This window comes from Meleagris gallopavo, chromosome 2, assembly GCF_905368555.1.
Source record: "Meleagris gallopavo chromosome 2, MGAL_WU_HG_1.1, whole genome shotgun sequence".
In the NCBI taxonomy this organism is placed as follows: domain Eukaryota; kingdom Metazoa; phylum Chordata; class Aves; order Galliformes; family Phasianidae; genus Meleagris; species Meleagris gallopavo.
This window is the reverse complement of record NC_139405.1, coordinates 62,898,387-62,926,024: the sequence shown is the minus strand read 5'-3', so window position 1 is coordinate 62,926,024 and position 27,638 is coordinate 62,898,387. Positions and strand designations below refer to the sequence as shown.

Below are 27,638 nucleotides of genomic sequence, written 5' to 3'. Positions count from 1 at the left end.
GGGCAGCCTGTTCCAGCACCTCACCACTCTCTCTGTAAAGAACTTGAGACTAAGTAAGAAAGACTATTGACTACTGAGACTAAAGTAAGACTATTGATCTGGTTTACATGGAATCAAGATCATCTTATCATAAGATAAGAGGTATTACATTCAGAGCAACCTTCATATAATTATGTGAGATGCAAAGACAAATCTGCTGTGATTTATAGCACACAGACACACAAGTAAACTATTGTAAGAGATTATTCTTTTACATCATTGTCTCAAAGTTGCTGGGGACACAGATAGACAAGTCCAAGCAAGTTCTGGGGAAGGGTTGAGAAATCCTTTGTCTGAAGGACACAGATGGACAAAGCCAGGGGCAACAAGAGAGAGAGAAGCTGCAGATTAATGGCCAGGAAGCAGTCTTTTGTGTGGGCTTATCTCAAGGAAGATGGCCATCTCAGGAGGTGCTGCACATGACCCAAGCACCCAGGAATGCCACACTGGCAGAAGGATAAAAAATGCACCTGCAACCATGAGGTTTAGGTTTTCTGTCAATAGATTCCTCGTGAAGAAGAAGAGGTTTGTGACATGAGAAGCCTCACAACCTGCCTCTCTCCCTCCTGGACTTGTTCTGCGCTCTACCTGCATGCAGAAGAACAAAGGTGTCTGCCATCAGATTCCTCACTATGGAATTCCTGCATGCTGATGGACTCTCCTGGGCCTGCTATCTGAGTCCTGCTGCTTCCTCCTGGACTTACCCTGCGACTTCTTCCTGCTGCCTGCTTGCTGCCCAAGGCCGGCAACGCTGCTGCTGCTCTCCCCCTATGCTTTTGCCTCAAACCTTTGAAACGGTGTGCAACAGGACCACTGCTGGATCTTGGTGGTGACTATCCCCGCTTTACGCAATTCTTGCTTATTTCCTATCTTTTCTATCGCCCTCCTTCCCTTCCCCATCACCCTAATTCATAATGGTCGCTGTCTTTCCCTTCCCTGTCTCCCTGATCAGGATTTATAGTAAACTGGTCGGACCAACATTTGAACCATTGTTTCTTAATCTCACGCCAGGTATACAGATATTAAAAAGAACCTCCTCTCCCTCCTATGAATTGAAGTGAGACAACTATCTAGCCAAAAAGCTAAGCAGCACAACTATTTCCTTACCTAACACGTACAAGAAACTATTTCCTTACCTTACACATACAAGAAAGCAGTTCCTTGACCTAAAAATTTTATTTGTCCATTATGTTTGTCTTAAGTTCCTTTAGGCAGACAATAGTGGGTGAAGGGAAGGGAAAGAAATATAGCTTCAAAAGCTCCTAAATTCATATATCACACAGAGGAAAGAAAGTTTGTGCTGGGAACATACATTAATGGCTAGAGCTGAAAATATATTATCTCTACACCAGATGCAACAGTGACACTCTTTCTTACTTCTCTGCTCTTTCCTTTCCTGGAGCTAAATTGTAAAGGAGGCACACAATAAACAGACAAGGTGATAGCCTATGTTAAGTAAATTATACTCATGCAATAGATTCTTATCCCGCATTTTCGTTCAGTACATTCTTCATAATATGTTAAGCTTAAACCATTCTGAGCCCACATAGACTTATGAAAGAAAACAAAGTCCTCAAAGGCTGTTTTATGACCATGTTGTTTACTTAGGGGCAAGAGTACGCCATAAATACATCTTAACAGCTACCTTTGGTTTCAGATTTTCTAAGACAAAGTGCAAGTTTAAAGGTAAAGCAGCAATAAATTCATGGAAATCATCTACTGTATTATTAGTGGTATAGTATTTTGGTAAATTCTAACAGGACTTCAGGTAAGCTATGTTCTCACCTATTGTCTGGTGAGCACTTCATGGCTAGCCTTCCTGCTGGGGCAACATTTACAACGCACCCAGTTTTCTCCCCTATTTTTCTTCATGCAGACCTATGCCTGTACGTAGGTTTTATGGAATAGAACACTAATACATGACTTATCTTCTGTTTCAAAGCATTTGGATCTACTTTTTGATTTAAAAGTGCATGAAAAGTATTGTGGGTTCCCACAGAGGGTTTGATGAGATGATCAGAGCTCAGTGCAGCTCTTCAAGTCGCCAAAGCAGAGTGAGGAGAGCATCTGGAGGACACTGATATTGTATTATGATCCTCACTGAGCTGGCCATAGTAGAAGGTTAATAAAATAAGCTAGTTCGTATGGTGCTACAACAAGAGTGGTTTTGTAGCACCAAGGTGTCCCTAAGAGGACAAAGGCAAAATAGGAGCCTTTACTGGTGAGGTGCAGTGTACGCAAGTAGAGCAGAACAAATTCTTTGGTGCTGCTCTCTATGGCAGGAAAAACATGGTCTGAAGCACAGTCCTCTCACTCCCAGGAGTTTCAGCATCCTGCTTTACCTACATGCTAATTCCTTTTACCTTCTACAGACACACAGGAGGCCTTATCAGATCAGTCATATTTGTCAAGACAGTGAAATCATCCTGCTGTCAGGTCTGTTTGTCCTGGTATGAAATCAAAGTGCTCCTATCAGCAACAGTGCCATTTCAACAAGCTAGTAATATACTTAGAGGTCCTACTTAAATGCAAAAGTTTCCCCACTGCTGCAAGTACAAATAAAATAGAAATTTAAAAGGTTATCCTGACCATAGGTAAGCAACAAAGCAGTCTATGTATTCAGCTATGCCAGCATATAGGATTGCACTGTCCAAAGTGAGCCAATAGGAGGAGATTTGTCAGTATTCTGGCTGTTTCTGCTTTGAGCTGCAATGGGAACCTTACTGGGACTTGTTCTTCCAGTAGCTCAGAATTCAAGAGGGGTGCAGTGACTCTGCTGAGAGGGTGCCTTCTGCACCAATGGCATTGGGAAAAGCAGCTCCCTGGCAGCCTCATGTTGGAGGCACTTTGCCAGCACTTCTTGGCATCTTGTTTCTTGAAGTATTGCTTCAAAGCCACACATCTTCAAACAATGAATGACATACTTCTCTGCAGCAGCCGAGTAAAGCAGATGCACTTTTTATTCACCTATTGGTTATTTTTCTAACATTTTAGGTACTGCAGAAGCAGACTTAAAACATAGATATGAACTTCAGATGTAGACAAAAGATATAAGGAATGTAATGGTATTGGTTACCATCTGTAATCAGAACAAAAAAAAAGGTGAAGAAATAAAACAAATGCATGCTTATGCATAGACGTGTATAGCACTTTTCCATAACGTATTTCCTGTACATATACTAACCTTTACCTTCATCTAACAATGAGTTTTTCTGGACAAGCAGTGAGCAATAAAAGACACAGAAAAAACAAATGGTGTGAGCTAATGGAATGAAAGCTTCAAGAGTCAGGAAAGATGGCTGCAAGGAAGATGACTATAGAGACTTTCAGCATTTACAGAAGCATAAACATCACCATATGGCACTGCTTTTATTGGAACATGACGGGGAGAGGTGAAGGAAGAGAGAAGTTCAGGAAAAAGAAGAGTGTTCTGTGAATAATCATGACAGAGAAGATACTGAGAAATAATTTACATTAAAGAAAATTATCATCTTTTCTTTATACATACTTCTGAATATATATATATATTTTACTGAGGTATATAAAGAGGTTATTTATATACAAATCTATATGATATATATATACGTATGTATACATAGAATTTCACTGGCAGTAATGGCTATGCGGCATGAGAAATAGGAAGATTGATGAAGGACTAGTTAAACACCAATATTCTGTCCTGCTTTAAGCAAGGCTTTCATGATATCTCCTTTCCTAAGTACTACGGAGAAAACCACTATTTTGCACAATAGTAACTGCTTTGCTTTACTTACGGTTGTTAAACTTCATATTTTCTCTCTTCAGAATATGCTGCAGATTTGATTTCTCTAAATTAATTATATTTTTGGAAAAAAAAAAGAAAGGAATAGGAGACTCAGTGATCTTAAATTTTCTATAGATACAGTCAATCTGCAAGGAAGCTCTACTTATATTAATTTTTCTATTTAGGGAAGATACATTACCTCAGAATTAGGAGTGATTTGGGAATGGGTTCATCCATGAAGTTGAATTTACCACTGAAAATGTTATAATAGGTGTAAATGAAAGATGACTTAATGCTAAAGTAAAACGAAGCACTGGTGTATGACAGTAGGCAACATTTAGGAGATAAATGCTTCCCAGCTGGAAAGTAGATCCTCTCAGCCTTTGCTACTATTTGACAACACATGGTATGAAGAGTACAGTTTTCCAGATACCAGTGGTTATCACAGCAACACCTTTTCCAAAACAGTTTGCTGTTTATGATATGATAACTGCTGTAAAAAACAAACTCATTTGCAATACTTGCACTGAAAATTCAGAGTAATCCATGTAGCATCGAAAGTTCTTTGTACATGAAAACTACTTCAAAATAATCAGGAGATGGAATAAAAACTTAACACTTATCTCCTGTGTACAGCTGTCTCCTGAAAGGTTCCCTGCAATGTCTTGCATGACAACTCCAAAAAAAGAGAGGACCAGTACTGAAATAAAGTGCTAGGAATCACCTTGCAAAAGTGAGCTCTTGTCTAAACTTGAAAATCTTTGCTTCCTGGGCAGAAGGGTGCAATGCAATTCACTAAAAAAGAATGAGACTCTGTTCAATTTTTTTCTATGAGGAAGAAAGCAGGGCTCGTCAAAATCCACATTTTTCCCACGTTTCCCTCACAGAGATCTGCCACAGCAGTAAGGCCAAGGCTTTTCTGTGCAGGTGATGGGAGTTCAGCATCTCTTGATGTGATCCATTACTTCAGGTCAGCCCTTTGTCTCATATCTGTTGGTGGACTGGGAATAAAAGACTTGAATGCCCTGGGCATGCACAAGGTATGGCTTTTGTACCCAGATACATCAAGGTACACCTGGTACACAGGTAGATGAAGTTACACATGCACCCTGGTACCCAGTATTTGGAACTCAGATGCCACAGTTCCTGATGCAGCTGAGGAACTCTGGCTCTGTGAAGACATAGAGCTCTTTGGAACAGGAAGTGAGAAGGCAGTTGGGAACATTTTGGGATGAGGTGTCAGCAAGCAATCAGGTTGAGCACAAGTTGCAAGCCTGCTGAGGAATGCTTTATGTCTGGGATGGGCTTTCTTTCCCCATCCTGAAAGCAGTAGAGGTGAGACCAACGGCAGTCCAGAGTTCTCCATCCTGCAGAGCTTCCATCAGCCCTGCAGAGAGATTGAGTTGGAGGTGTGGGTGCACTGTTACTTTTGATATTTTTGGCATCTGAGACAAGATGTGGAGCCCAGCAGGCATACAGCCATGCTTCTGTCAGTAAGCAAAGTGAGAGATACTCAAATACACACCCGTTGTTAGCTGCAGAGGTAATAATAGTTATGTCTTTCAGATTCTCACACAAGTTAGAGGTGTGTCATTTGGCCTCACAGATTACACAAATCCTTATGTAATCATGTATTGATTTTTTCTGTTTGTTTGTTAAAATCATGAACATATCATGGGAATCATGGACAGATTAAGCACTGATAGTGAGTCAATGTCTACATGAGTCACAGACTGCTGGTAGCTTCCTATCACAGCAGCTCTAGAAAGTCAATCTGAATGATAGTGAGCATTCACCGAAAAACTGCTATGACGATGACGTGTTTTTTCTCAAAAGTTCAAGGGGCAAATTGTCAAATATGACCTGAAGAACTGTAACAGACAGTGTAGTGAATTGTTTCAGTCATTAGGCAGCATCAGAACATGCAACATTAGGGCTAGTTCATTTGGCTGTCTATAACTGGGGTGTTATTAAAGCCAGTGAATGCAAATGCAATCCTGAAGAATGGAACTTGTGGTTTACTATGAAAATTAACTAAAATAATTCATAAAATTACAAACAGGAAACTGATGGAATTGAATAGCTCCTTCAGATAAGTCACATTTTCTGAATGAGTATTCTGTTATTTATCTATTACATATAATAGATATTTATACATTTATTATTTCTACAACATAGCTGAAAATTGTCATATTATGTTCTTCAAGGACTTCAGGTGTGTCCATCCATGATGAACATCAAAGAGAGGCAAAACTCAAAGCCAGGCTACATTTCACTCTCTGTATCCCAGGTGAATTTGATAGGCAGGGTCTGTATTTTTTCTTTAAGGACTTCATCAAACCTTTCACTCTGAGCCACTGTCATCGTGTTTTTCCAGTCTCCAACGGTGCCTGAGGAAAGAAGGAGCAAAGGGAGGTGAGAAGAGGAGCAGGCACCTATCTAAAGCTGGCCTTCCACCAGGGAGATCTACTCTCCAGAAGCTGTTCCAGGCTTCCCTGCCATCTCCGTGTTGCTGGACTACCAAGCAGGGCTTTGTGTGCTATTTGGAGGACGCTTTTCCAAATCTGGGTGCGCCTCCCCCTTTAATCCCTTGGGATTTCCTCCTGCTCTGCACTTCAGGACACTTTAGCATTGCCAAGGAGCGCAGGGATGCCATGTATTGACCTTCAGGATAGTTGGCTGAGGTGGCCTGTGCTCACACAATGTAGCTGGTTGTTGCCTTGAAAAGGAAGAGTAAGTGTAGGTGAAGGAGACTGGCAAGACAGCACTATTTTCAGCCTTAAATTGCCTCTCCTGATAGACTGACTGTGTTCAAATCAAATTTGTTGCCATGCCCAGTTAGTAAGTTCCTTGGTGGCCCTGAAACATTGTCTTTTTCAGTTTGAGCGAGGCTTTTCTCCCCAGTGAAAGCCACCTATCTGCTTAGCCAATTCCTCATAACCATACTGAAAGAGTTAATTCCATCTAATCCGAGCTCCCCTTTTGAGACTGGGGCAATCCAGATAAGTTTATAGAACCTATGTTCATATTTCATCAAGAGTAGTTGTTGCAGTGGACTGCTTCTGTTTTACCTTTCCGTAGAAATCTGCCCTTCCCTTTGATCGCCATGTCATCTGGCATGTTCTCGTAGTTTGCCCTGGGGTCTTTTTGCATGTTCTCAAATGTAGCCTGTCTCACAACACTTTCTATTTCCTCTTCGCTCAGCTTCTTGCCTATGAAGTTGCAGATTTTCAGCACAGCGCTTCTGAGATCCTGCAATAATGTAAACTTGAAGCATTTTGATGATGTGAAAACTAAATGCATAAAGCAGTGGAATACGAGACTGTTAAGGACATCAGTTTGAGTCCAAAGCTGTCCATCATTTTTTTACAATATCATAGTCCGGCTTGCAGCTTTTGGCCTCTTGAGAGTGATGATGCTGTAACTTGCTGCTAGAGAAGGACAGCTCTGCTCACCTGTCTGCGTCTTGCACCAGGTGCCCAGGCAAAGTCTCCCTTGTTAGCATGAAGGAAGACACTCACCTCGTGGGATTTTTGTCAGTACTGTTGTCCTAGCAAAGATCTAAACAGTCTCTAGTCTGACCTTCTAGTCTGAAATTTGGGAAATCCTCAAGTACCTCAGTACCTGCATCTTAGGGTACGCCTTTCCTTTATTCCAGAGAGGCTTTTTGGGGTGCAAAGGAAGATGACTTCTGTTATATGGGAAGGTGATTTATTTAATAATTCTTCCTAAGGACTTGCAGCAATGAGAAAAAATAACTTGATTCTCTTAAAAGACTCAATTTGTTTGTTCTCCACAACGACTAAGTGTATTCCAAGAGAAGAGCAAACTCTAAAGACTTATCTGAAAATGCATTCAATACAGGAAGAAAATATCTGGAATAAGGCGATACAATGGACTTCACCTTTTTCATCTCCTCGTAGGTCAGGAAGAGTATATTGAAATCCTTTGCATGATTGTACCAGCCTGAAACGTGATCGAACCAGGCACTGGCGGGCACTTAAGAAGGTAAAAAATGGAAGAAAAAAATAAACAGAGTGAGAGAGAAAACTACTATTTACAGCCATCAGCAAATTAAAACAGTAGAATTATCAGCCTTACTCTGGCATCTCTAGTACTTTCAAGGTCTGGAGTGTATTCTTCCCTCTCTTCTGTTTCTGCATTTTCCAGAGGCTCGGAGGAGGGCTGTGCCCACAGGGCCCCAATTAGGTTGGCTTTTACAGACCGTGGAGGGACACATATGGTCACAGCACCTGTGTGACCCTTTGCTGTGCTATGTAGCATTTGACCCCTGATTTCTCATAATCTGCACTAATACTGGCAGAAGCAAAAGCCTCTTTCTCTAGTTTTTGTTTTGCTTTGCTTTCTGTCTATCCCTATGGTTTCAGCTCCATAACAAAGAGCAGAAAATGTTACTGAATCCTCAGTCACGGTGCTTATACTCTAAACCAACACCCACTCCTGATAGAATAAGCAGCTTGCATCTATCTGCAGAGCCGCACACCTTGCCTGTGTTCCCTCCTATGGACCAGCTTGAATCAGAAAGTAGGGCCAAGCTCAGACAGTCACTCCAGCTTTGGTTGCAGGCTAGGATAGCTGAGGATTCTGGGTGACTGATGTTTATTACTACAATTAATCCTTGTTCTGTTGGAGGCCACGGAGTAGGGTTCAGGCTCCTTAGTAAGAAAAATATCCTACCTTTTCCAGCTAAAAATCTCTCCATGAAAATGTTAAAATCTGGAATTTTCTCTAGTGTTCGGATGAATTTGGAGAAGTGATAATAAGAAACCAACACGTCCTTAGGGTTCCTGGTGACATAAATAACCTGCAATACAAAAAGACAACAGCTCTCAGAGAGATCAAAGGGCTCCATTACTCTATTACCAAGTCACTGTTGTTTTGTTCATAGGCAGCAGTGTTCCCTTTGTGGTTCTTCGGAGACCACTGATATCTCTTCCTGGGGTCAGTGTTACAGTCTACACTGATACCATTCAGTAGTGCAAGGTAGACAGCTTGTAACATCCGCCCTACAAAATCATTTTAGCGTCCCTGTTGATTCAGCATCACATTTCTGCAGTTCTCATGAGGAAATCTACAACCATCTCTGGTAAGCCACAGTTGTGGCACAGTGTTGGTGATGTCAGTAGTCTGTGAGCTCAGCTGCTGGCCTTTGCAGAGGCCGTGTTGTTTTCTGCATGTGAGCTGTCTCCTCTCTACACTACACCTGCATCCATGAAGCAATGACAACAATTCACAGCAGGGTGTCTTATTCACAAACTCCCAATATTGATGAATAAGATAATACTCCCTCTTTATCTACGATCGTTTTGTGTGGGAGGCCTTTTTTTAGACTCATTATTTCACTGGAACTTGATGTTTTCACAAGGGTGACATCAGTCCAAGAGCCATCTTTTCCCTGGCTCATCCCACGCAGTTGCATTTCTGCACCACCCCTATTTCTAGCAGCAAGGGCTGCAAAAAATCAAGAGGAAATTGAATAAGCAATTTCTAGATCTCCTCACTTTTGTTAAAGTGGTGATATTTGTACCAGGACGTGCAAAACAAAAAGAAGAAAAAGACAGGATTTGAACCAAATCTCTGAGGCAAATTGTCAAGATTGGATTAACTGAATGTTACAAATAACTTCACTTACACATCCCTTTTTATTTCTCAGACCTTTTGGAGTTAAGTAGTAAGGCAGGTGAGTGGCAAAAACTCGAGGCAAAGGAAGATTTGCATAATCCATATTTTTTATATTAAATTCCACCCAGGGAATTCTGTCCAGGGTCTCCATATTTTCTGTTCCATTACGGTGGCCTTCATGGAGTATTAAGCTCAAAATATTCTGAGTCCACACAGTTCCTAAGGAGAAAATTTTTAAATTTGAACTTTGATTTTATTATAATTATTATTAAAATTGATGGCAGGGAAGAGTTCTGAGTTCTGGGCTTCTTTTCCTTTCTATGCTGTTTGCATAAAGGAAAGAAGGACACCTGAGAGAATTCAGATTAATGCTGAAAGGCAGCAAACTATTACTGCTGGCTCACCTGTTTAAACACAGAGAATGGAAGGCATCCGAAAGCAAAGTCTAGTTCTTAAGACCTCACTTGGGAAGGAAGGTGTTGACTCTGGAGATTAGACTGTATGTGTGTTATAGATTTAAATCCACAGACCAAGATAAAGAAATAATTTTCAGAACCAGAGGAGCAATAACTTAGCAAGTGCCCTTCCCCAGTAATTTCCCAGCTCAGCTGGGGATGCTCAGCTTGGCATCATCAACCTGGACAATTTTGCACAGAGATGGAGCATACCCTAGATAAATGGTAAGGATGAAAGTGGATAGTGGAGTAGGACAGAGGGAAGAATGTAAATGGGGAAAAGATGACATCCTGTGCAATTCACAAATCAAAATTGTCTTCCACCTCCTTCCTTTGTCTGGGCAGCCCATCCCTTTGCAACACAAATCTTCCACTTCTACAGAAGTTTTCATCTCAGTTCGTTAGCATTTAGACTTCTTAAATCTTTCCTTCTCATGCTGCCCCTCGGCCTGACTTGGACAGCTTCCTCCAGCACTGCCTGACAATGAACTAGCACCACCTGGCTCCCTTTTCATTCCATCTGCTACCTTTGACCTTTCAAGGGCATCTCATCCCACAGCTACCTTTACCACAACATCTGGATCTTCCTTCCGCTCCTTCTGGGCTCCCCTTCCCCACTTCCCTCCAAAATTCCCTTCTGCCTCATGTATTTCACTGAGGAATAGTAAATTCCAGCCAGAATGCTCAGTGCCCCCAAGAAATGAATGCCTGTTTGCATAACACTGCTTATGTTATCAGAAGGCCATGCCTCTTACACTGCTGAAGTATTGTGACAGTATTGTTCCCAGAAACACAAACAAGAGTGGACAGGAAAAGACTTGAAAGTACAAGCACAGATTGGTACCAGAGATATCAAGGATGTAATTAGAAATCATTGTTTAATGCATGGTCAAGTCATTAAATAATAATTGTTAAGGACTTGCTGTTTTGAAAATCAGTTTTAGATTACGAGGTGAATCTGCACACACAGGTGTAGGTATATCAGGATTTTATATTTCGTGTGAAGATAGCTTCTCAGATGTCTTTGCTTCACAAGTGGGAATGAAGAACTCATTACACTAATTTCCTGTATTGTTATATAGATAAATATTAATTTATAAATTGTCACTGAATCATATTTGCTCAGTTCTCCTTCTAGGTTCTAATTTGAATGCAGCAAGCATCAAATCACCTTCCATATGTGCCCACCAGTCAACCAAGATGTCCCACAACCCCCTTCAGCCCCATAGGTCCTAGGCCCACGGAAATGAAATATGTGTTTTGTGAGGCCCAGAAGATCAGCTTGGTTTGGATGGATCTTCTTCTGTGCACACCTGCCAGACTAAGTACAAGAGCCACATAGATCAGCTCAGCAGGACACACGCAAGAAACTTGTGTGTGGTTGTTCAGGGTGTGGCTATGCAGGATTTGTACCTAATGCTGCACTGCATATACTCAAATAAGGTTCAGATCTAAAAGCAAAGCTAACAATCTTTGGCATGCAATTAGGTGAGTGAGTAAAAGCAGATTTATTTCCCCATTGGAATCAATTCAATTCTTACCTGATTTTGGATAAGTAGCTATAAATATGTCACTGTCCTTAATTTCAAAATTCTCCAGGGAAGCTACATACTCAGGTGTAGTAATTTTTGGAAAGTAAAAGCCTTTGTAATTGAATACAAACTCTTTTGATGGTTCCATCATTAATCTGTTGTCACTCATGGATGAATAAGCTGCAATAATAAAATATAAAATTATAGTTTTTTGGTTTGCTCTTACCTCCTAGGAAAACAAAAAGCAAACACAAAGAAATGCGTACCTGCATGAAAAACAAACAACCAAAAAAACCTCCAAAAACGAAGGAGTAATTCAAACAAGCAATCCCAGAGCAGGCCAACATTAGTAAAATGCATTTTGCTTCAAAATGCACTTAAATTTACCTTTCAAATTTTCATGAAAATCAAGTTATAAAATGAAAAATGAAAGATTCATAGCATGATCCTCTATTTCTATGTTACATGCTTTTAAATCTGATGTGGTCAATGGCAACCCATATAAAAATAGTATTTATTAAAGTTCCTCTAGGATTTGAATGACTAATATTTCTTTTGGGTCATCACCAGCTCTTAAACAGATCTTGCATAGCCAAGCTTTCGTTGTGAACTTTGTGACTGAAGTTGTGTACAGCATGCTTTATTTTAAATTGTACCTCCTTCTAGTTCTTGTCCACCTCTTTCTTAAAGTTTCTCCGATAGTAAGATTTTCTGAAAACAGTGATGGAGAGGTTCAAAATGTGATATTTAAAAAAAAAAGTTAGCGATGTCATTAAATATTCCTGAACCTATTATCAATATTGCCACATACTTGCCAGAAAAATATATTCATCGTTAATGTTACATATGATAGGAAAGAACAAAATCTAAGTTTTTCAACTTTGATATCACAGGTGTTATTCTATTTGAGTTAAAGAACATTTTGAAATGGACATCTTTCCATCTGGAGCTTTACCCAGTTTTCTTTTCCCTGCCTTCTTCCCTACGAAGTATAGGTGACTCTTGGACTTCAGTGTTTGCTGTTTCTTCATCATCCCTCTATCACTGCCACACAGATTGCCAAATCAGCTGCTTATAACACTCACACCAGCCAAATGACCCAAGTTCAACACGGCAGACAGTTCTTGGAAAGGAGGTGCCTGATCCCCACCATTATCACTCTCCTGTTTAAGATTTCCTGCCCTTTTGCCGTCCAACCAATAGAGCTGCAATGGCCTCACTCTTACCCAGCAGTGCCCTTTTTTGATGGAGGGTGTGGTGGAAAAAAGGACAGGCCATGACCTTGTGCACTTGGATGTATCCATGGGCTAAGGACCTGCCTACATGAGGCACATGCACGTGGACACCGCCTATGGGACCTGTGCTCCCTTCAACATGTGGGTTGCTGTCCCACCATGAGGCAGTGCCAAAACAGGGCAGCACTGGGCCTGCATGCAGCTCAGATGGGCAGCCTCTTCTCATGACATGGCCAGAGGATGCACGGGCATCCCTCAGGCTGGCTCTGTGGCCAGGCTGGGCCTGCTGCTCCCCATACCCGGCCACTCAGTCATGTCAGAGTAATGACCAGACAAAACGGTTCAGGCTTAAACAACTGGAGAGTCACTAATCACATCAGAAGTGCTGGTAGCAGTAAATCCATTCAGAAAATCAAGAACAGATTTGAATACAAGTCATGATAAGAAAACTCGTGGCACAAAGGACAGAAAAATATGGTGAATGAATATTTTTAGGGTTATGGAGGAATAATGGAGAATTTGTAAGAAACAGAATGAAGACACATTAAATACGCAGCAAACAGAAATCATTTTTGACCAGATTCTGTCAAAAGCCTGACCTTTCAGACTACAATGGCTCTTTCTTACAGACATGAGATTGAAAAAGTACACCAGGAAAGAAAAGTCTTGATGCCACATTGGCTAGGATATATATTCACAGTGTAGTGTATCTGATGGGAGAAGAAACAACCATTCCAATATGCTCTAATCAGCCAGAAATACATTTGAAAAATGCTTCTAAAAATCTGCCTCCAATTGCGGACACAAGGGCGTCTGTCTGTTCGTCTCCTACGTGTATGGGGATCTGACCCTTCTGCTTTGCTCAGGGAGATGCCTCACAGCTGCAACTCCAACCCCTTGCTGAGCAGTACAGAAAAATGGGTGTAAAACTCAGCTTCCGACACCAGCTGTCAGAGCCCAGCTGTATGGCCGTCCTCCCCTCCGCTCACACTCTGCTTCTCTGGCAGCACTTCTCAAAACGTTTGACGGAAGAGTCCCATGCACAGTTCTACTCATCTTACCAGAAGGGCAATCACCATAGCATTGTTTAACTCACCAACCCACAGCTCCAGTAATGTCAGGCATGCTTACCTTCTGTTTTCTCTTCCAGGGCACACGGAGATGTATGTTACGACTGTGAACGTGAATAGTTTGAGAGAGGCGTGAGCTGTCACGTTTCCTTTTTAACCATCCTGTTTGGCTGTCGTTCAATATTTGCTTATCTGTAACGCAGCTAGAGATTAGAGAACTGACATAACCCTTCAGAAGGTTAAAGCACTCCAGAGAGATTTAGCAAATTATTTTAATGCAATTTTAATTTTTGTTCTTCCAATTTATCAAGAGGATTGTTGAGGAAGGGTGAGAGTGAAGAGGAGCAGAAGTCACTACAAGATTCTCTTTCTTTCCTTTTTTTTTTTTTTTTTGTGTGTATGTGTGTGTGTGTTTCTTACTCAGCTCCTACAAAATTTTTGCCCTTGTTATACCTGCACACTGTATGTGACAGCAGTCTGAATGAGCAGTCTGAGTGCATCACCCTACTGAAGTGGAGTGAAACCAGTCAGACCCGGCCTGAGCCAAGATCTTCTTGGGGTGAGTTCTTTGGTTCCCTGTAATCGAATGTGCGCATGTTATGTTTTTCTACAAGCACCTGTAAGTGAAATAAAATCTTGCCTGAGACCTTTCTCACTGAAACTTGCGCACCAACCACATTACGCAATAAAGAAAATTTTGTCCCCCAGCCCTATGCCTTGTTTTGTGTAGTTACTTTTTAACCTGGATCGATTCCCCAGGTAGTCCCCAGACTTGCACAACAGATCCATCAGGTAGGGGACAAGCCAGAACGAGGAGTAGGGCTAAATTCTTCTTTGCAACAGAGGGTAGTTTTAAGCCCAAAGATTAAGCCTGTACTGCTCTGCTTTGTGTTCCAGTCAGGCACGCCCAGTGTTTTGTAACTGCAATTTCTGGTCAAGGAATTTAGTATGAATGGAAGGCGACAGCTATTGATCCTAAAACAAGGCACGGAGATCATCCATGAGAGGTTTGAAGAGGCCCAAAGAGCAACATCTGCTGTCTGTCACCAGCTCCGTGTTCTAGCCGGGGCACCAAAAACTTTGACTTAGGGCAAGACGTAGTGTTTTCCAGGAGAAACAAATAGACTGTTAAGCTATTTGGCCTTTGGACAGATGGTGAATTGGCAGAATATATAAATCTCAACAATATAGTAAAATGACAGCATCAGGAAGTTATGACCTGCCCCTGATCGTCAGTATTGTTAAATTACAGTCTATCGGCAGCTAATTGAACGTAGTTTCCATGTATTCAACTCTATTACCTGTTTTGGGACAAATAGTCCTGTACAGTATTAATAATTAACCTCAAGATCCAAATACCTAACATATACTTAAACCACAGGTGAAGTTGCACAAAGTTCAGTTTGTAGAGGAAAGAATATTTGTGCTTTACTGTATGGCCTAGAGCCTATGTTTCCAGTGCTGGTCACTTCTACCCCTCGTGTTCTTCCCTTGTTGTTTCCTCTGGTACTTTCACACAACATACTCCCGTTCATACAAGCCGTGGCTTTCCTTTCAGAAATGCCTACAGCACTGTGAAATTGAGAGTCCTAAAATAAGCCTCCACGTTCCCTGGGCAGATAACAGACAAAGACAGGCTTCCTACCAATCTACCCTGTAAAATTAAAGTTTTATACATCAGTACAAATATATTCAACATGTCATTGCAATCACTTAAACTCACTTAAACCACTTTGACCTTCATTCTTGGTACGTACATAGGAAAAGATAGTAGCTCCGCTAACCGTGAAGAAGGTTTGCAATACATTCCTTTCCTTTAAACAATCCTCTGGTATGCTTATACTCCATTAACATCTAGTGTTGCCTGTTATTGCACAAAATCCATGCCAAAGATATGTGGTCTGAGTTACTAGGGACATTTCTCAGTAGTTGTACCTTACTATTACCTAAGGTGTCAATCAGTGGCTCATTCCTCTGGGATTTCTGTCACTGGCATACTGTGTCTCCTTCTTTCTTCCACTCCGTTGTGAGAGATGGCAAAAGAGTGGCAGTATGTCAAAATGCTGTCTAACATGGAAGTGTGTATGAAGAAAAGATTTGGGATTGTATTCTGCATGCAGAAGATGGCAGATGGTGATAGTATGACAGTAGAGATTGAATCTTCTGGCCAATATTCCCTTACATTTTCTTGATGTAGAACAGACGGCAGCAGTTGTTTACAATAACTTGCTTTTTACATTTCTGATTTTCTCCATTTATGATGATTCAACTTCTGATGGAATACCATTACACTCTTGTTCACCTTTTGAATAAAAACCTTTCTTCTCCCATCTCATCATTTGCCTTGGGACAATTTTTCACTTCTTCAAACATAACCTATTCTCACTCTGATTTACCTTTAACACAGTTCTATTTTATTTCAGAGCTGCAGATTTTCTGTGCAGCATCCTTTAGATCATGCAAAAGGCAGACTTCGGAGCAGAGTCCCATTCCAAATCGCATGATAATCCATTGAGAACAGGTTTGTCAGAACAGTTTGACATTTTATCTCTCAGCGTCACTTCAAACAAGATTGTTTTGTTATCTGTATTTTGATAAGAGGAACTCATTGTCTCTGGATTAGAATAAATTAATGCAAAACCAAAACCAAAACAAGAAAATATTAATTGAATAAATTTGCTTATTCTGTGTGCTTTTAGATTATTCTTCTCAAACAGACACCAGGCAGTCACTGACTGTGGGACATGGCTGGGGGAGGGCTCAATGGGAAGGGACCTGGTTTTGCTGGTGACAATAGCTCATCCGGAGCCAGCAGTACACTCTGGTAGACAAGGTGCAAGCCACATTCTTAAATGCATTAAACACAGAATAGCCAGAAGGTCAAAAAGAGGTGCTTCTCCAGCTATATTTACTGCTGGCACAGCCTCACTTTGCATACTGTGTGCAGTTCTGGCCTGCAAAATATAAAAAGGATGTCAAGGACTGTGAAAATGTCCAGAAGAAGGCAACTAAGCCTGATAACAGGTCTGGAAGGCATGTCCTGTGAGAAGAGGCAGAGATTTTCCAGAGTACGGAGGCTAAGAAGTAACCCCTCTGTTCTCTGCACTCCTTCTGAGAGGGAAACAGAGGTGCCAAGCTCTACTCTTGGATGGCAGGATGGGAACAGCAGAAAGCTGAGCCACAGGAAGTTTAGAGTGGGTATTAGGAAACATTTTGTTTCTGTGAGGGTGCCAAACACTGGAACAGACTTGGTAGAGATCTGGTTGATACCCCATTGTTATCAGTGATCGGAACAACACAATCATAACATAATGTAAATTTTGGTTAGTCCCAAAGTGGTCTGGCAGTTAGACTTGGTGATCTTCATAGGTCCATTCCACCTTCTCCTCTCCTCTCCCTTTCAATCACAATTTCTGATTAAGCTGATTGAAATAAATAAATATATAAAAATGAAACATTTTTTTGTAAAAAAGAAATATATATACATTTTGAATTGACAGAAAGTTTTAACATTGCTTTGAAGGAGAAATAAACACATCTTCTCTCCTCTTCTTCTGAATCTCAGTTCCTGATTAATGTGATAGTTTTCTTGATAGTCACCTGAAGCTTTTCTGAGAGTTAGATAATGGCACATAAAAAATAAGCTGCATCAGCACTCAGTGTAGAGGATATCTAGGAGAACATTCAGTAACCAAGCTGTGTTGTGTAAGTTCACAGACATTCCTCCATTGCTTTCCTCAGCAATATACTGTGCAGCTGAACATGAGTGGCCAGGATATCCATAAAGGATGAGCTTGTGGCCTTTACATCTGGTTGTAGAACTGTACTACTCTATTATCCCACTGTCTATGAGATCAAAATAGATCAAAGTCGTTTGTGGCTGTAGCAGAAATGCTAAGTTATGACCTGAAACAGTGATAGAGCACCTGGTAGGAAGGCAGGGCCAACCCACAGAAGCTCAGGGGTATGCTCCACCAAAAGGGGTGGACCCAGGATCCACCCCTTCACAGACCTCATTTAAGTGTTGGCAGGAGAAGAAAGGGCATCTTTTGTTGGAGGTCTCTGGCTCTCTGTGGCCTTTCGAGGGTAAGTAGCTCTGTTCCTTCATTTTTGCGTCTGTAGTTGCCGCATTTTGGCTCATTCTCATTTGCTGTAGCCTGAGACTTTGCTGTCCTGCTGTTATTGTGGTTCTTTTCATCCCATTTCAGCATTACAGTAGCATTTTTAGTAATTTCTGTGATCTGTTCCCCCACTGTTATCTAAACTGTGGTTCCTAACTGATGTTCTCCCATTACCCTGCCCCAGCTGCAGTTCCTAGAGTCAAACATATAGAGTACTTGTTAGAATGCAACACACTTAATGGAATTTATTGTGAGCCTGGCATCCAGTCGAGTGGAAAAAGGGGATCCTGTCTCGCAGGGTCAGTTGTTGTCCAGGCACTGTCAGGAATTGTAGTTGCAGAACCCTTGCAGATGATCAGGTGAAACTCGCACTCTTGCTTACTTATAACCCCCTTTGGTCCAAGTACTCCTTTCTGTAGAAAGTACCTCCAGGTACCAAGTATTTGTAACTCAGACACCGCAGTTCCTGCTGCAGCTGAGGAACTCTGGCTGTTGTGAAGATGCAGAGCTCTTTGGAACAGAAAGTGAGAAGGCATTTGGGAATGTTTTATTAGGATAAGATGTCAGCAGCCAACTGGGTTCAGCACAAGTTACAAGCCTCCTGATGAATGCTTATATCTGGGATGAGCTTCTTTTCCCCACTGTGAAAGCACTAGCAATGAGACCTGGGGTCACCAGCACCATGCCAGTGGGGGCCCAAAGCTCTGCATCCTGCAGTTTCCATCAGCAGTGCAGAGAAGTTGGGTTAGAGGTGTGGGGGCACTGTTATCTTGCTGTCTGAGACAAGACATGGAGTCAGCAGACAGCCAGCCATGCTTCTGCCAGTAAGCAAGGGTAGAAGATTATAATAGTTATGTCTTTCAAATATACCATTCATGCACAGGTTAGAGGTATATCATTTGGCATTACAAATTAAGTGAATTAAGGCATCAGGTAGTAGTTAATTAACTTCTAATAATCCACAATACAACTCACAGTAACATGTTTTCTCATGACAGAATGTGCAGAGAGTTATCTGAAATGCTTGTTTAAAAGGTTAGTGAAAATATGCAACCTTTGTAAGCCACTTAATACTGGTGTCAAAGTCACTCCACCCTTTGTATAGGTGGCCAGACAGCACAACTGCTTGCCATTTCCCTGTGAGACCACTGCTTCCTGCAGGTGATGGGTTAGATCACAAAGAAGTGAATGATCAAGGGTGTACCTACAAATGCTACTTGTTGATAAAAGGTGTTCTGTGAATAAGGCAGAATGTTTGAGTGCAAGTACAGAGCTGTCATCCGGCACGAGAAGCTGTCTGCTCTAAATGAAGTGTCCTTAAGTAGTGCTGGTTCCTCCAGCCAGCATTGCCACAGCTGTTCACTAACAAGATGGTGTCTACTTTCAGAGTGGCAGGTATGACTTAATTACAAAAAAAAAATTAGAAATCCCAAGAAGCTTGATGGCAGTTAAAATTGATTAGAACTGTATTTTGAACTCCTGTTAAAAAAAACAAAAACAAAAACACAACAACAACAAAAAAACTATATATTTTTACATACCAGAACTTAATTTTATGTCATCAAAGATTACAGCTCTAACTCACACGCTTGGAGCTATGGGATTTTTTAGTGGGACCGGGAAACAGACAAAGATTCACATTTCCCTACTAAAATGTTACAATGTTTAAAAAAAAAAAAAAAAAAAAAAAAAAGAGAGAGAGAGAAAAGGTTCCAAGACTACAAAGCTGCATCCAAAGTAAAAGGGAGCTGCCCCTTCCAGACTTCTGAATTTATAATCAAAGCCATAAGGTATGCTTTTCAGCATCCCTCTTAATGCATAAGGTAGTGCCACCACAGAACTTTACTACCAGACTGGAGTGCTCCAAAGAATTGTTAATTTTAATGCAAAATACTACTACTCTGTCTCCCCTATTTTACTACACTTGACACTGTGCCAGTAGCAAAAATTAGTTGAATGGACCCTTCCTCCATTCTCAGGCTTAGGAAGGGCAGTTCCATCCTTGTCCTTGAAGCGAGCAAAAGGGAAGCACAATCTGGTGATGACCAGGGAGGACAGATGTTTCTGACAAGCGATAGCAGCTGCAATATGATTACAGACTGTCAGCTTCCAGGAGCTGGAAAATTTGTAGTCCCTCCTACTTTTGACAATTGTTAGATGGTTGGTTTAGTCCTCAGATTTTACCAAGTTGCTTCTTTTACTTCATTCCTACAAAAGGGGGGAGAGGGAGAAATCCAATCTAGCTGTCTTGGTTTTAGATAGAACAGTTACTTTTCTTCCATAGGAGCTCATATATTGCTGTGTTTTGGACTTGGGTTGAAAACAATTGATAGCACACTGGTATTTTACTTGCTGCTGAGCAGTGCTTAGAGTAACTCAAGGACTGTTCAGCTTCTTGTGCACCCCTGGCAGTGAGGAGCTGGGGGTGCACAAGGAGCTAAGAGGATATAGAAGCAGGATAGCTGGTACAAACAGGCCAAAGGGATGTCCCATACAAGGCTGTTAATAAGAAATAGTGAATGAGTTCCTTGTCTTGCTTGGTTGTGGGTGCAGCTTTTGCTTTGTCTAGTAAACTGGTTTTATCTCAAACCATGAGTTTTCCTGCTTTTACCTTTCCAATTCCCTCTCCAGGCCAGCTGTGGGGGAAGTGAGCAGGAGCAGCTGTGAGGTGCTCAACTACCTGCCTGCTGGTGATAAACCACAACACTGGTAAAGAACATTGAGAGTTAAATGCTTGTTAAGGGAGAAAAAAAAAAAGATTTTTTTTTTTTTTTTTTTAAGTCCATGCCTGACAGTGGAGACTTGCAAGGAGCTTTCAAAGGACCATGTAGGCAGGACTCACAGCATCCTTTTGGTTTTATATGTTGCAGAAGTTGTAGGCAGGTACTGTGAAGTCTGATAGGACAGACTGTGCCCTAGAAGCATGATTTTTAAAACTATTATCAGAGCAACATCTTAATTAAAAAATATATTTATTCATAATACAAATTATTTTCTTTCCACACCCCAATGGTTTGTCTCATACACACTCTTGGAGCAAACAATCTCCACTTTGTACACCACTGCCTCCTCCTGCCCCATGCTAATACTGACCCACTTCATAAGCACACTTTTGTTAGCAAGGAATGCACCAGGAGAAGGCAAATGATTAAAAAGAAATGCAGTAGTAAATGAATCCCTGCTGGAATAATTTATGCCAGGTGAAAATACTGAATTGCTTCTGTACTTCACAAATAGTTGCTGAAGAAGTTGCTGAGATACAAAAGATACTCTTTAATTAAATTTTACATGGGATGGAACATTAGCCATAGAGCAAGTATAAATGTACTTACAGAGATAAAGTTGACCAGGCACTCCAAAAAAAAAAAAAAAAAAGTAGTTTCACAGTATTTTTACCCAGTGCTTATTGATAATTAACTACAGTGCATAGCTTGCTACAGGGCAGTGGATGTTACTTTATAATTTAAGCAACTAAGAAAATATCCAATTTTCTGCTAGCCTAAGCAGCTAATACTGAAGAGTTACACTTCGCCTGGAGGGAAGTGCTTTGACTGAAGATTAAAATTATAGGCTTAAGTCTGATGTTGTGCTTCTCCAAGCTTCTAGACATAACTTAGGTGTAAAAATTGTTAAGCTAGTCACAGTCCAATATGACTAGTTCAGTGTTTTGTATTCAGCAGATTTCAGAAAGAGGTAGATAAGACGTCCTTTAAGGAATCTTCTCTGATGTTAAGACCTGAGAAGCCAGACAGCGAGCCTAAAAAGAACAGGGGAAGGAGAGTGAATAGTTTAACAAATGAAAACATCTTTTTTCAGTCACTGATTTGGAAAACACACTTATTAAGGGGTTATATATTAATATTTTAAAATATAAATAGAATCTTTGGAGAGAAGAAAAAAAATACATGTTTCCCTCCCCCAGAAAACACACTACTGTAGTTATTGTGTTCTGAATTCTAATACACATTCTTTTAAATTTTCTTACACAAATTATTTCCTAAAATACTTACAGTTTTCTCTTCCAATGTGAGGATGCCATCTACAGCAACTATCTGGTATTGCTTTTCTTTTAAGCCACCCATAAACTTTCGAAGTAGTTTGAGACTAGTGCCATCACTGTTCAGTTTTAACAGTTTCTGCATTTCTTGAGAAGGACATCCAGGATCAAATAGTAGTAAACATAAGGCTTTATTCTTCTTTTCTTCTATGCCTACAACAGTACGGCTATGACCTAGTTTCAAACAGATTTTCCAGTATTTTAGAAAAACAAAATCCCATTTACTTGCTTGTAGCTCATTTTACTGCTTATTTTTAAATCAAACAAAATATTAGTTGAAGTTTAACATAGTAATTGTAATTAAAAAGCAGATGTCAAAAAGCTGATATTCCACTCATGCTTTTCTACCCAGTAAAAATACAAAATTATTATTATGCTTTTTAAACAAAAAATTAACAATGAATAGGCCTTCAATTAAATGAAGAACACAAGACTGCTCTAAATCACAGCACGCATAGAGGAAAAAGTTAGAGAACAAATCAGTACATTGTGATGCTGACCTTGATGTTGCAAGTAGATAGGTGGCTTGGAAGTGCACACTACCTTTGCAGTACTTTCATTATCTGTAGAATAGTAATGTAAAATCCACTCAAACAAACGAGGGTGTGTACCTGTGGGACCAGTTGGTTTGTGAAAGTCAATAATTTGGCACCTGTAGAACATTAAAAATTAAAACAAGGTATTAAATTTGAAGCACTTCCTTTAAAAAAAAAAAAAAATCACCTCTCAGTCCCTCCCTCCTTCAGGAAGAATGCTTCATGAACAGCTGCAATTCCAGGCACTAACATTCACACTGTTTTAGTTGTATGTTTGCTCTTATTTTAAATACAGGCATAGAAGATAGGCCAACTACAAAGGAATGCAGTAGGTACTGTTCAAAACCACAGTCTTTACTCTGTGGCAAATAAATACTCCATTCTGTTTTCTGCCAAACAAGAGCTTAGGAAGTTTGCAAAAATCCAAACATTAGATTTCTGTAGAAATACCAGAAAGTAAAATTAACAGCAGAATATGCAAGTGGGTAGCTGAAATTCAGATTCTTCTCAAGGTGAAACTAGAGAGAAAACAAGTTTTTAAATCAGTACTTAATTGCATGCATATATGGCACAATTCCTCAACAAGTCTCAATGATATAAATAGTTATTCTCCTTGCTTATCTGCATAAGTAGTTACACAGCTTTATGATGCATTGACTACACTGTATCCACTTATAGGCTGGCTCAATTTGAAGTCACTATAGTGGATGGTTTGTCTTCATAGTTGACAATTTTGACCCTTAAAAGGTATATGCTTAACTATCACTTAAAAATAAAAACAAAAAAAGTAATACTTACTTTATCCTGAGACTGGTTAACAGTGAATAAATTTCACATGCTCCTATCCATGCCTTGGAACCACATAATCGGTTGTTGAAGTGAGATGCTCCATGAGGATCAAAGCCTTCTTTCCAAGCATCTTCAATCATGGATTGAATCTTCGGTATGCTAGGAATTAGTGCAGTATCTGAAACACAGAAGCTTTTGTATTGCAGCTACAGTTACCAAAATAATGTATTAAGAACATCCAGCCTCTTTTATAAGAGGTAATAGATATTAGAAAAATACACCCTCCCAAAAAAACTCCAAAACTAAAGCTTCAACCATATCATGCCTTACCAATATTCACCACCCTTCCAATTCTTTTCACAATATGCACTAGAGTTCTAACAAACATTTAATAGGCATAATTGACATTGATAAGCTTTGCTGTATAAACAAAAAGGTAAAACATCAACAGGTCGTCATCTGAGGCATGTAAAACAAATAGGAAGTATTTTGATTACTACCTCTCAAGCAGTCATTATACAAGCTGTTTTGCAAGAGTGAGGAAAGGAGCATTTGGAAATTCCTGTAACCACAACCCCAGCCTTTGTCACCCAAAGATGATTGGAAGTGATCTACTCCTGCTGAAAGCCAAACATGCCTCACATCTTTGTTTTCATTCTGGTAGTATTTGCACAATGCCTCAGTGATTCCTAGAACAACAACAAATACAAAATCTGTAGAATGAATTACAACGTGCAGGAAAAGATTACAACTAACTGAAACACAATACAAAAAGCTACTATAAATTTGAATAGCTATCCTGTAGCATTAGGTAGTAAACAAACATATTCTCTGAAAGACAACCCATATGCAACAGGAGATTTTCATCTTATGATATGTATCGTATTTGGGCTCTTAACCACTCAATGTGATTCCAAAGTTTCACCCTCCCATGGACCACCCACTTCGAAAGAAAAAGAAATTAGAAGGATGGATGTTACAGACATGCTCCACATTAATACTGTTTGCACCCTAATACCAATCTGAAGTGGTCAAACATTTTGCTAAAAACACCTTTTGTTCACCACAAACTACGCCTAAAAGCTACACACTTCATTGCTGAACTGCTCTTTTACCTGAGGTTTTTGTTTTCCCATCATCTATACCAAAAGCCAAACATTCCATCATGTCAGCTTTTCTCTTGTGATACTCAAAGGGCTGCATCCTTCCTCTATTAACTTCTCTTTCCATATTATTCAGGAATTGCTTCTTGTAGCCTCCAGAACCATCCAAGCCATACTGTCTCTGTTAGGGATACAGCGTTTATAATATAAATTCCATTTTTTAAATTCTTGTTCAATGATTTAAGAAGCAGCGTGCACAATCAGCAACATTGAAAAATAGTGAACAATAAGACATAAAACCTTTGTACTTACAGCACAAGCTGCTCTTGACACCACCTCTTCAGTACAGCCTACCTGACTGCATAAGTCTGACCCGATATGACTACTCTTATTTTCATATAATATAGGAAACAGTTTCAACATCATCAACTTCAAATGGCACAACTCTTAATAATTTTCCCATTTACAAACATTACTGTACCTGTAGCTTTTTAAATTCTTCCTTCTCTCGCTTCTCTTCTTCAAGTCTCTGCTGTTTATCTTCTTCAGTTTGAAGCCGCTGAGCCAGTTCTAAATCTCCACTGCCTCCACCTATTCAGGAATAACATTCCAGAACAAGAGAACTTTACCAGGAGGTTAACAGTGCTTTGATGGATTGTTTACTTGAGGATTCTTTTCTAAACAGACACTGACAAACACAGCTACACATCACTTTTCAAGAGGGATCCCGCACTATGCTGAGCTATTAGCAAGGAGTACTAAACACAAATAACAGCATTCAGTCTATTAAGACTCAAATTCCTGACTTGGAGAATGTGTGTGCAGTCACAGATGCAGTTGCTTGGCAAATAATGCAAGTATAGCTCTACTACTAAGCAAACATCTTTTGGTGTTTTACATAATTATTAGTAAGAAATTCTAGTTTTTTGAATAATAGACATATCGGTTTCTCAGATCCCTCCTAGCAATCTCAGAGTGACAAAAAGAAACTTGGGATCAGAGACTGCATAGTCAATCTCCAGCATTTTATTAGCTATGCAAATAAAGCAAACTTATTTTGATTTCTTTACCCTATCGTTATGACTCTGAACGTTTACAGAAAAGAACTAAGAAAAAAATCAGTAGTTTTCAAAAGACTATTTTGAACTCTTCACATGGGAATGAGCTATTAGATTCTGCGAAGGTAACCCTTTTATAAGGCTAGAATATGTAAGCAGATATCTTTTATATATTTATAATTCTAAGTTTTAGTGTTACCTAAGATTTAGAATATTTACTGAATAACCATGCATAGAAAGACACTTCTCATAGCACATTGTAATTAAGCAAAGCACAACGGAAGTGATAGAACTTGCGTTTAACTTCATTATGAATCTATTCAGTTCTCTTTTTAAATAAAGAAATGTTTTGTTTAAATTTTGTAAGAGATTCTGTACTGCAACATGCAAGTATTTTCAAAGATTATCAAGCTTGCATCCTTTCAAGTACCTTCTGGAAAGCTGTGTTCCTCTAAGTGTAAATCCACATGTTCCTCGAGAATCTGAATGTCTGTACAGGTAAGACCACATATTGGACATTCATATAGCTGTTCAACATTCTCCGTGTCTGAAAAAGAAATACAGTTTCTCGCTTAATGCAATTCCTGGTCATTCTTTTCTGCTGTTTGTAAGAATCATCCCCCAGCAGCTCAAGATAAACAAAAATAATTGTGCTGGTATTGAAATTCTCCAGTGGAAGGCAGCATATGCCTTGCTTAATAGCTATGGCTCTTAGCACTTATGAATTCATATATAAATACCTGTAAAGTTTGAAGATACATTTTTCCCCGATCCTATTCAGCAAAATTTTCCCTATTAAACTCACCACAACTAGCTATAATATTTTTTATTAAAGCCTACAAAATGCCAATCAAATATCAAACCTTCAATGAAAAGATATGTCCTGCTGATGGAAGAACACTTGCTTACAAAATCTTAATGCTTGTATGACAACACAGCAGTCAGCAGGCAGAAAAAAAACTACAATGCTGTCATTTTTTATTAATCTTCCTGTGTTTCCTCAGCTATTTCTTCTGCACTTTTATTGTTATTATGAAGAGTATCATATAACAGCTAAGGTTCAGAAGATCATCTGGAGATCGCCAGGACCTTCAAACCATGGTCATGTCAAACAGGCTCAGGGTTATTACTCAGGGTCTTTTCCAGTCACTTTTCTGAGGTTGGAAACTCCACAATGTTCTCATTTCAGTGTTTGACAAGTCTTGCAGAAACAGCTTTCTTATGTTTCAGTGGTAGCTCCTCATTTCACTTGCTGCCTGCAGTCCTGCCACTATACACTACAAAGACTTAACCTTTAGTGCCCTCTCTTTTAGTCACCTAGCCTCAGAATCCAACTCATCTGAGTTGGAAGGTGCCTTTAATAGCTATCTAATTCAACTGCCCTGCGAGGAACATTGACACTTACAACTCAATCAGGGTGCTCAGCCCCATCCAGCCTGACCTTGAGTGTCTCCCAGAGATGGAGCTTCCACCACCTCTCTGGACAGCCTGTGCCAGTGCTTCACTGTCCCTACTGAAAAAACCTTCTTCCTAATATCTAAAATAAATTTCTCCTTTCTTAGTTTGAAACCATTTCCCCTTGTCCTATTCCTGCAGACACTGTGGTGAGGAGACAACTCCTTCCTTCTTAGTTCCCCTTTAGATACTGAAAGGCTACTCTCAGGTCTCCCCAGAGCCTTCTCTTCTCTAGGCTGAACAGCCTCAGATCTCTCAGCCTGTCCTCATGGGAGAGGTGTTCCATCCCTTGGGTTTTTGTAGCTCTTCTCCATCAGATCTATGTCTCTCCTGTACTGAGCATTCCAGCAGAATATGGTCAATAACAGCATACCACGCCGTCGATTACACCGTCACATTCTGCATTCTTAACATCATTCCTTTTCCCTGCCAGCACAGCCAACGCGTTACACCAGCGATGCCACGCCGTATGGGAACCACCCACCTGCGCCGAGCAACTGCCCGTGCCGCGCCCTGACGTGCGCCTCCAGCTGGCGCCCCGCCGCCTCCCCGCAGAAAGGGCACTCGAGCTCGGGGCTGCGGGGCAGCTGCTGGGGCTCCGGGTGCGCGGCCTCCACGTGCCGGCGCAGCTCCTCGTAGCCCGAGGCGGCGGCGCTGCAGAGCGGGCAGCGAGACCGCCGGTCCGGGTGGGCGCGATTCACGTGACGCCGCGCCGCCGCTTCCGAGGGCAGCACCTGTCCGCAGATACCGCACACCGACATGGCGGCCCAACGGTCCGCTCG

General features: G+C 40.5%; 2 protein-coding genes across 2 annotated transcripts; both read right to left on the bottom strand.

Moving 5' to 3' along the window:
- Positions 1-5,797: 5,797 nt before the first annotated feature.
- On the bottom strand, positions 5,798-13,931 carry LOC104909824 (amine sulfotransferase-like). The gene is made up of 7 exons (XM_085217433.1): positions 13,799-13,931; positions 11,442-11,612; positions 9,456-9,664; positions 8,501-8,627; positions 7,707-7,801; positions 6,874-7,054; positions 5,798-6,192 (listed from the first exon to the last, which is right to left on the bottom strand). The coding sequence occupies exons 2-7, from the start codon at positions 11,599-11,601 to the stop codon at positions 6,068-6,070; spliced, it is 897 nt and encodes a 298-aa protein (XP_085073559.1). The 5' UTR covers positions 11,602-11,612; positions 13,799-13,931; the 3' UTR covers positions 5,798-6,067.
- A 6,882-nt stretch (positions 13,932-20,813) lies between these two features.
- On the bottom strand, positions 20,814-27,617 carry ZUP1 (zinc finger containing ubiquitin peptidase 1). Its single transcript, XM_010707457.3, has 9 exons — positions 27,341-27,617; positions 25,832-25,948; positions 24,825-24,934; positions 24,356-24,524; positions 23,741-23,929; positions 23,250-23,418; positions 22,416-22,567; positions 21,869-22,089; positions 20,814-21,615 (listed from the first exon to the last, which is right to left on the bottom strand). Exons 1-9 carry the CDS (start codon positions 27,615-27,617, stop codon positions 21,568-21,570), a joined length of 1,452 nt encoding a protein of 483 aa, XP_010705759.2. The 3' UTR covers positions 20,814-21,567.
- Positions 27,618-27,638: the final 21 nt, after the last annotated feature.

What these genes read in the sequence shown, in the direction of transcription:
- LOC104909824 (XM_085217433.1), bottom strand. Translation starts at nt 11,601, where the DNA reads ATGAGTGACAACAGATTAATGATGGAACCATCAAAAGAGTTTGTATTC. An exon ending in AGCTACTTATCCAAAATCAG is followed by an intron (nt 9,665 to 11,441) that starts GTAAGAATTGAA and finishes TTTTCTCCTTAG; the next exon opens with GAACTGTGTGGACTCAGAAT. An exon ending in GAGATTTTTAGCTGGAAAAG is followed by an intron (nt 7,802 to 8,500) that starts GTAGGATATTTT and finishes TACCTTCTTAAG; the next exon opens with TGCCCGCCAGTGCCTGGTTC.
- ZUP1 (XM_010707457.3), bottom strand. Translation starts at nt 27,617, where the DNA reads ATGTCGGTGTGCGGTATCTGCGGACAGGTGCTGCCCTCGGAAGCGGCG. An exon ending in TGGGAAAACAAAAACCTCAG is followed by an intron (nt 23,930 to 24,355) that starts GTAAAAGAGCAG and finishes TTGTTGTTCTAG; the next exon opens with GAATCACTGAGGCATTGTGC. An exon ending in GTATAATGACTGCTTGAGAG is followed by an intron (nt 23,419 to 23,740) that starts GTAGTAATCAAA and finishes TCTGTGTTTCAG; the next exon opens with ATACTGCACTAATTCCTAGC.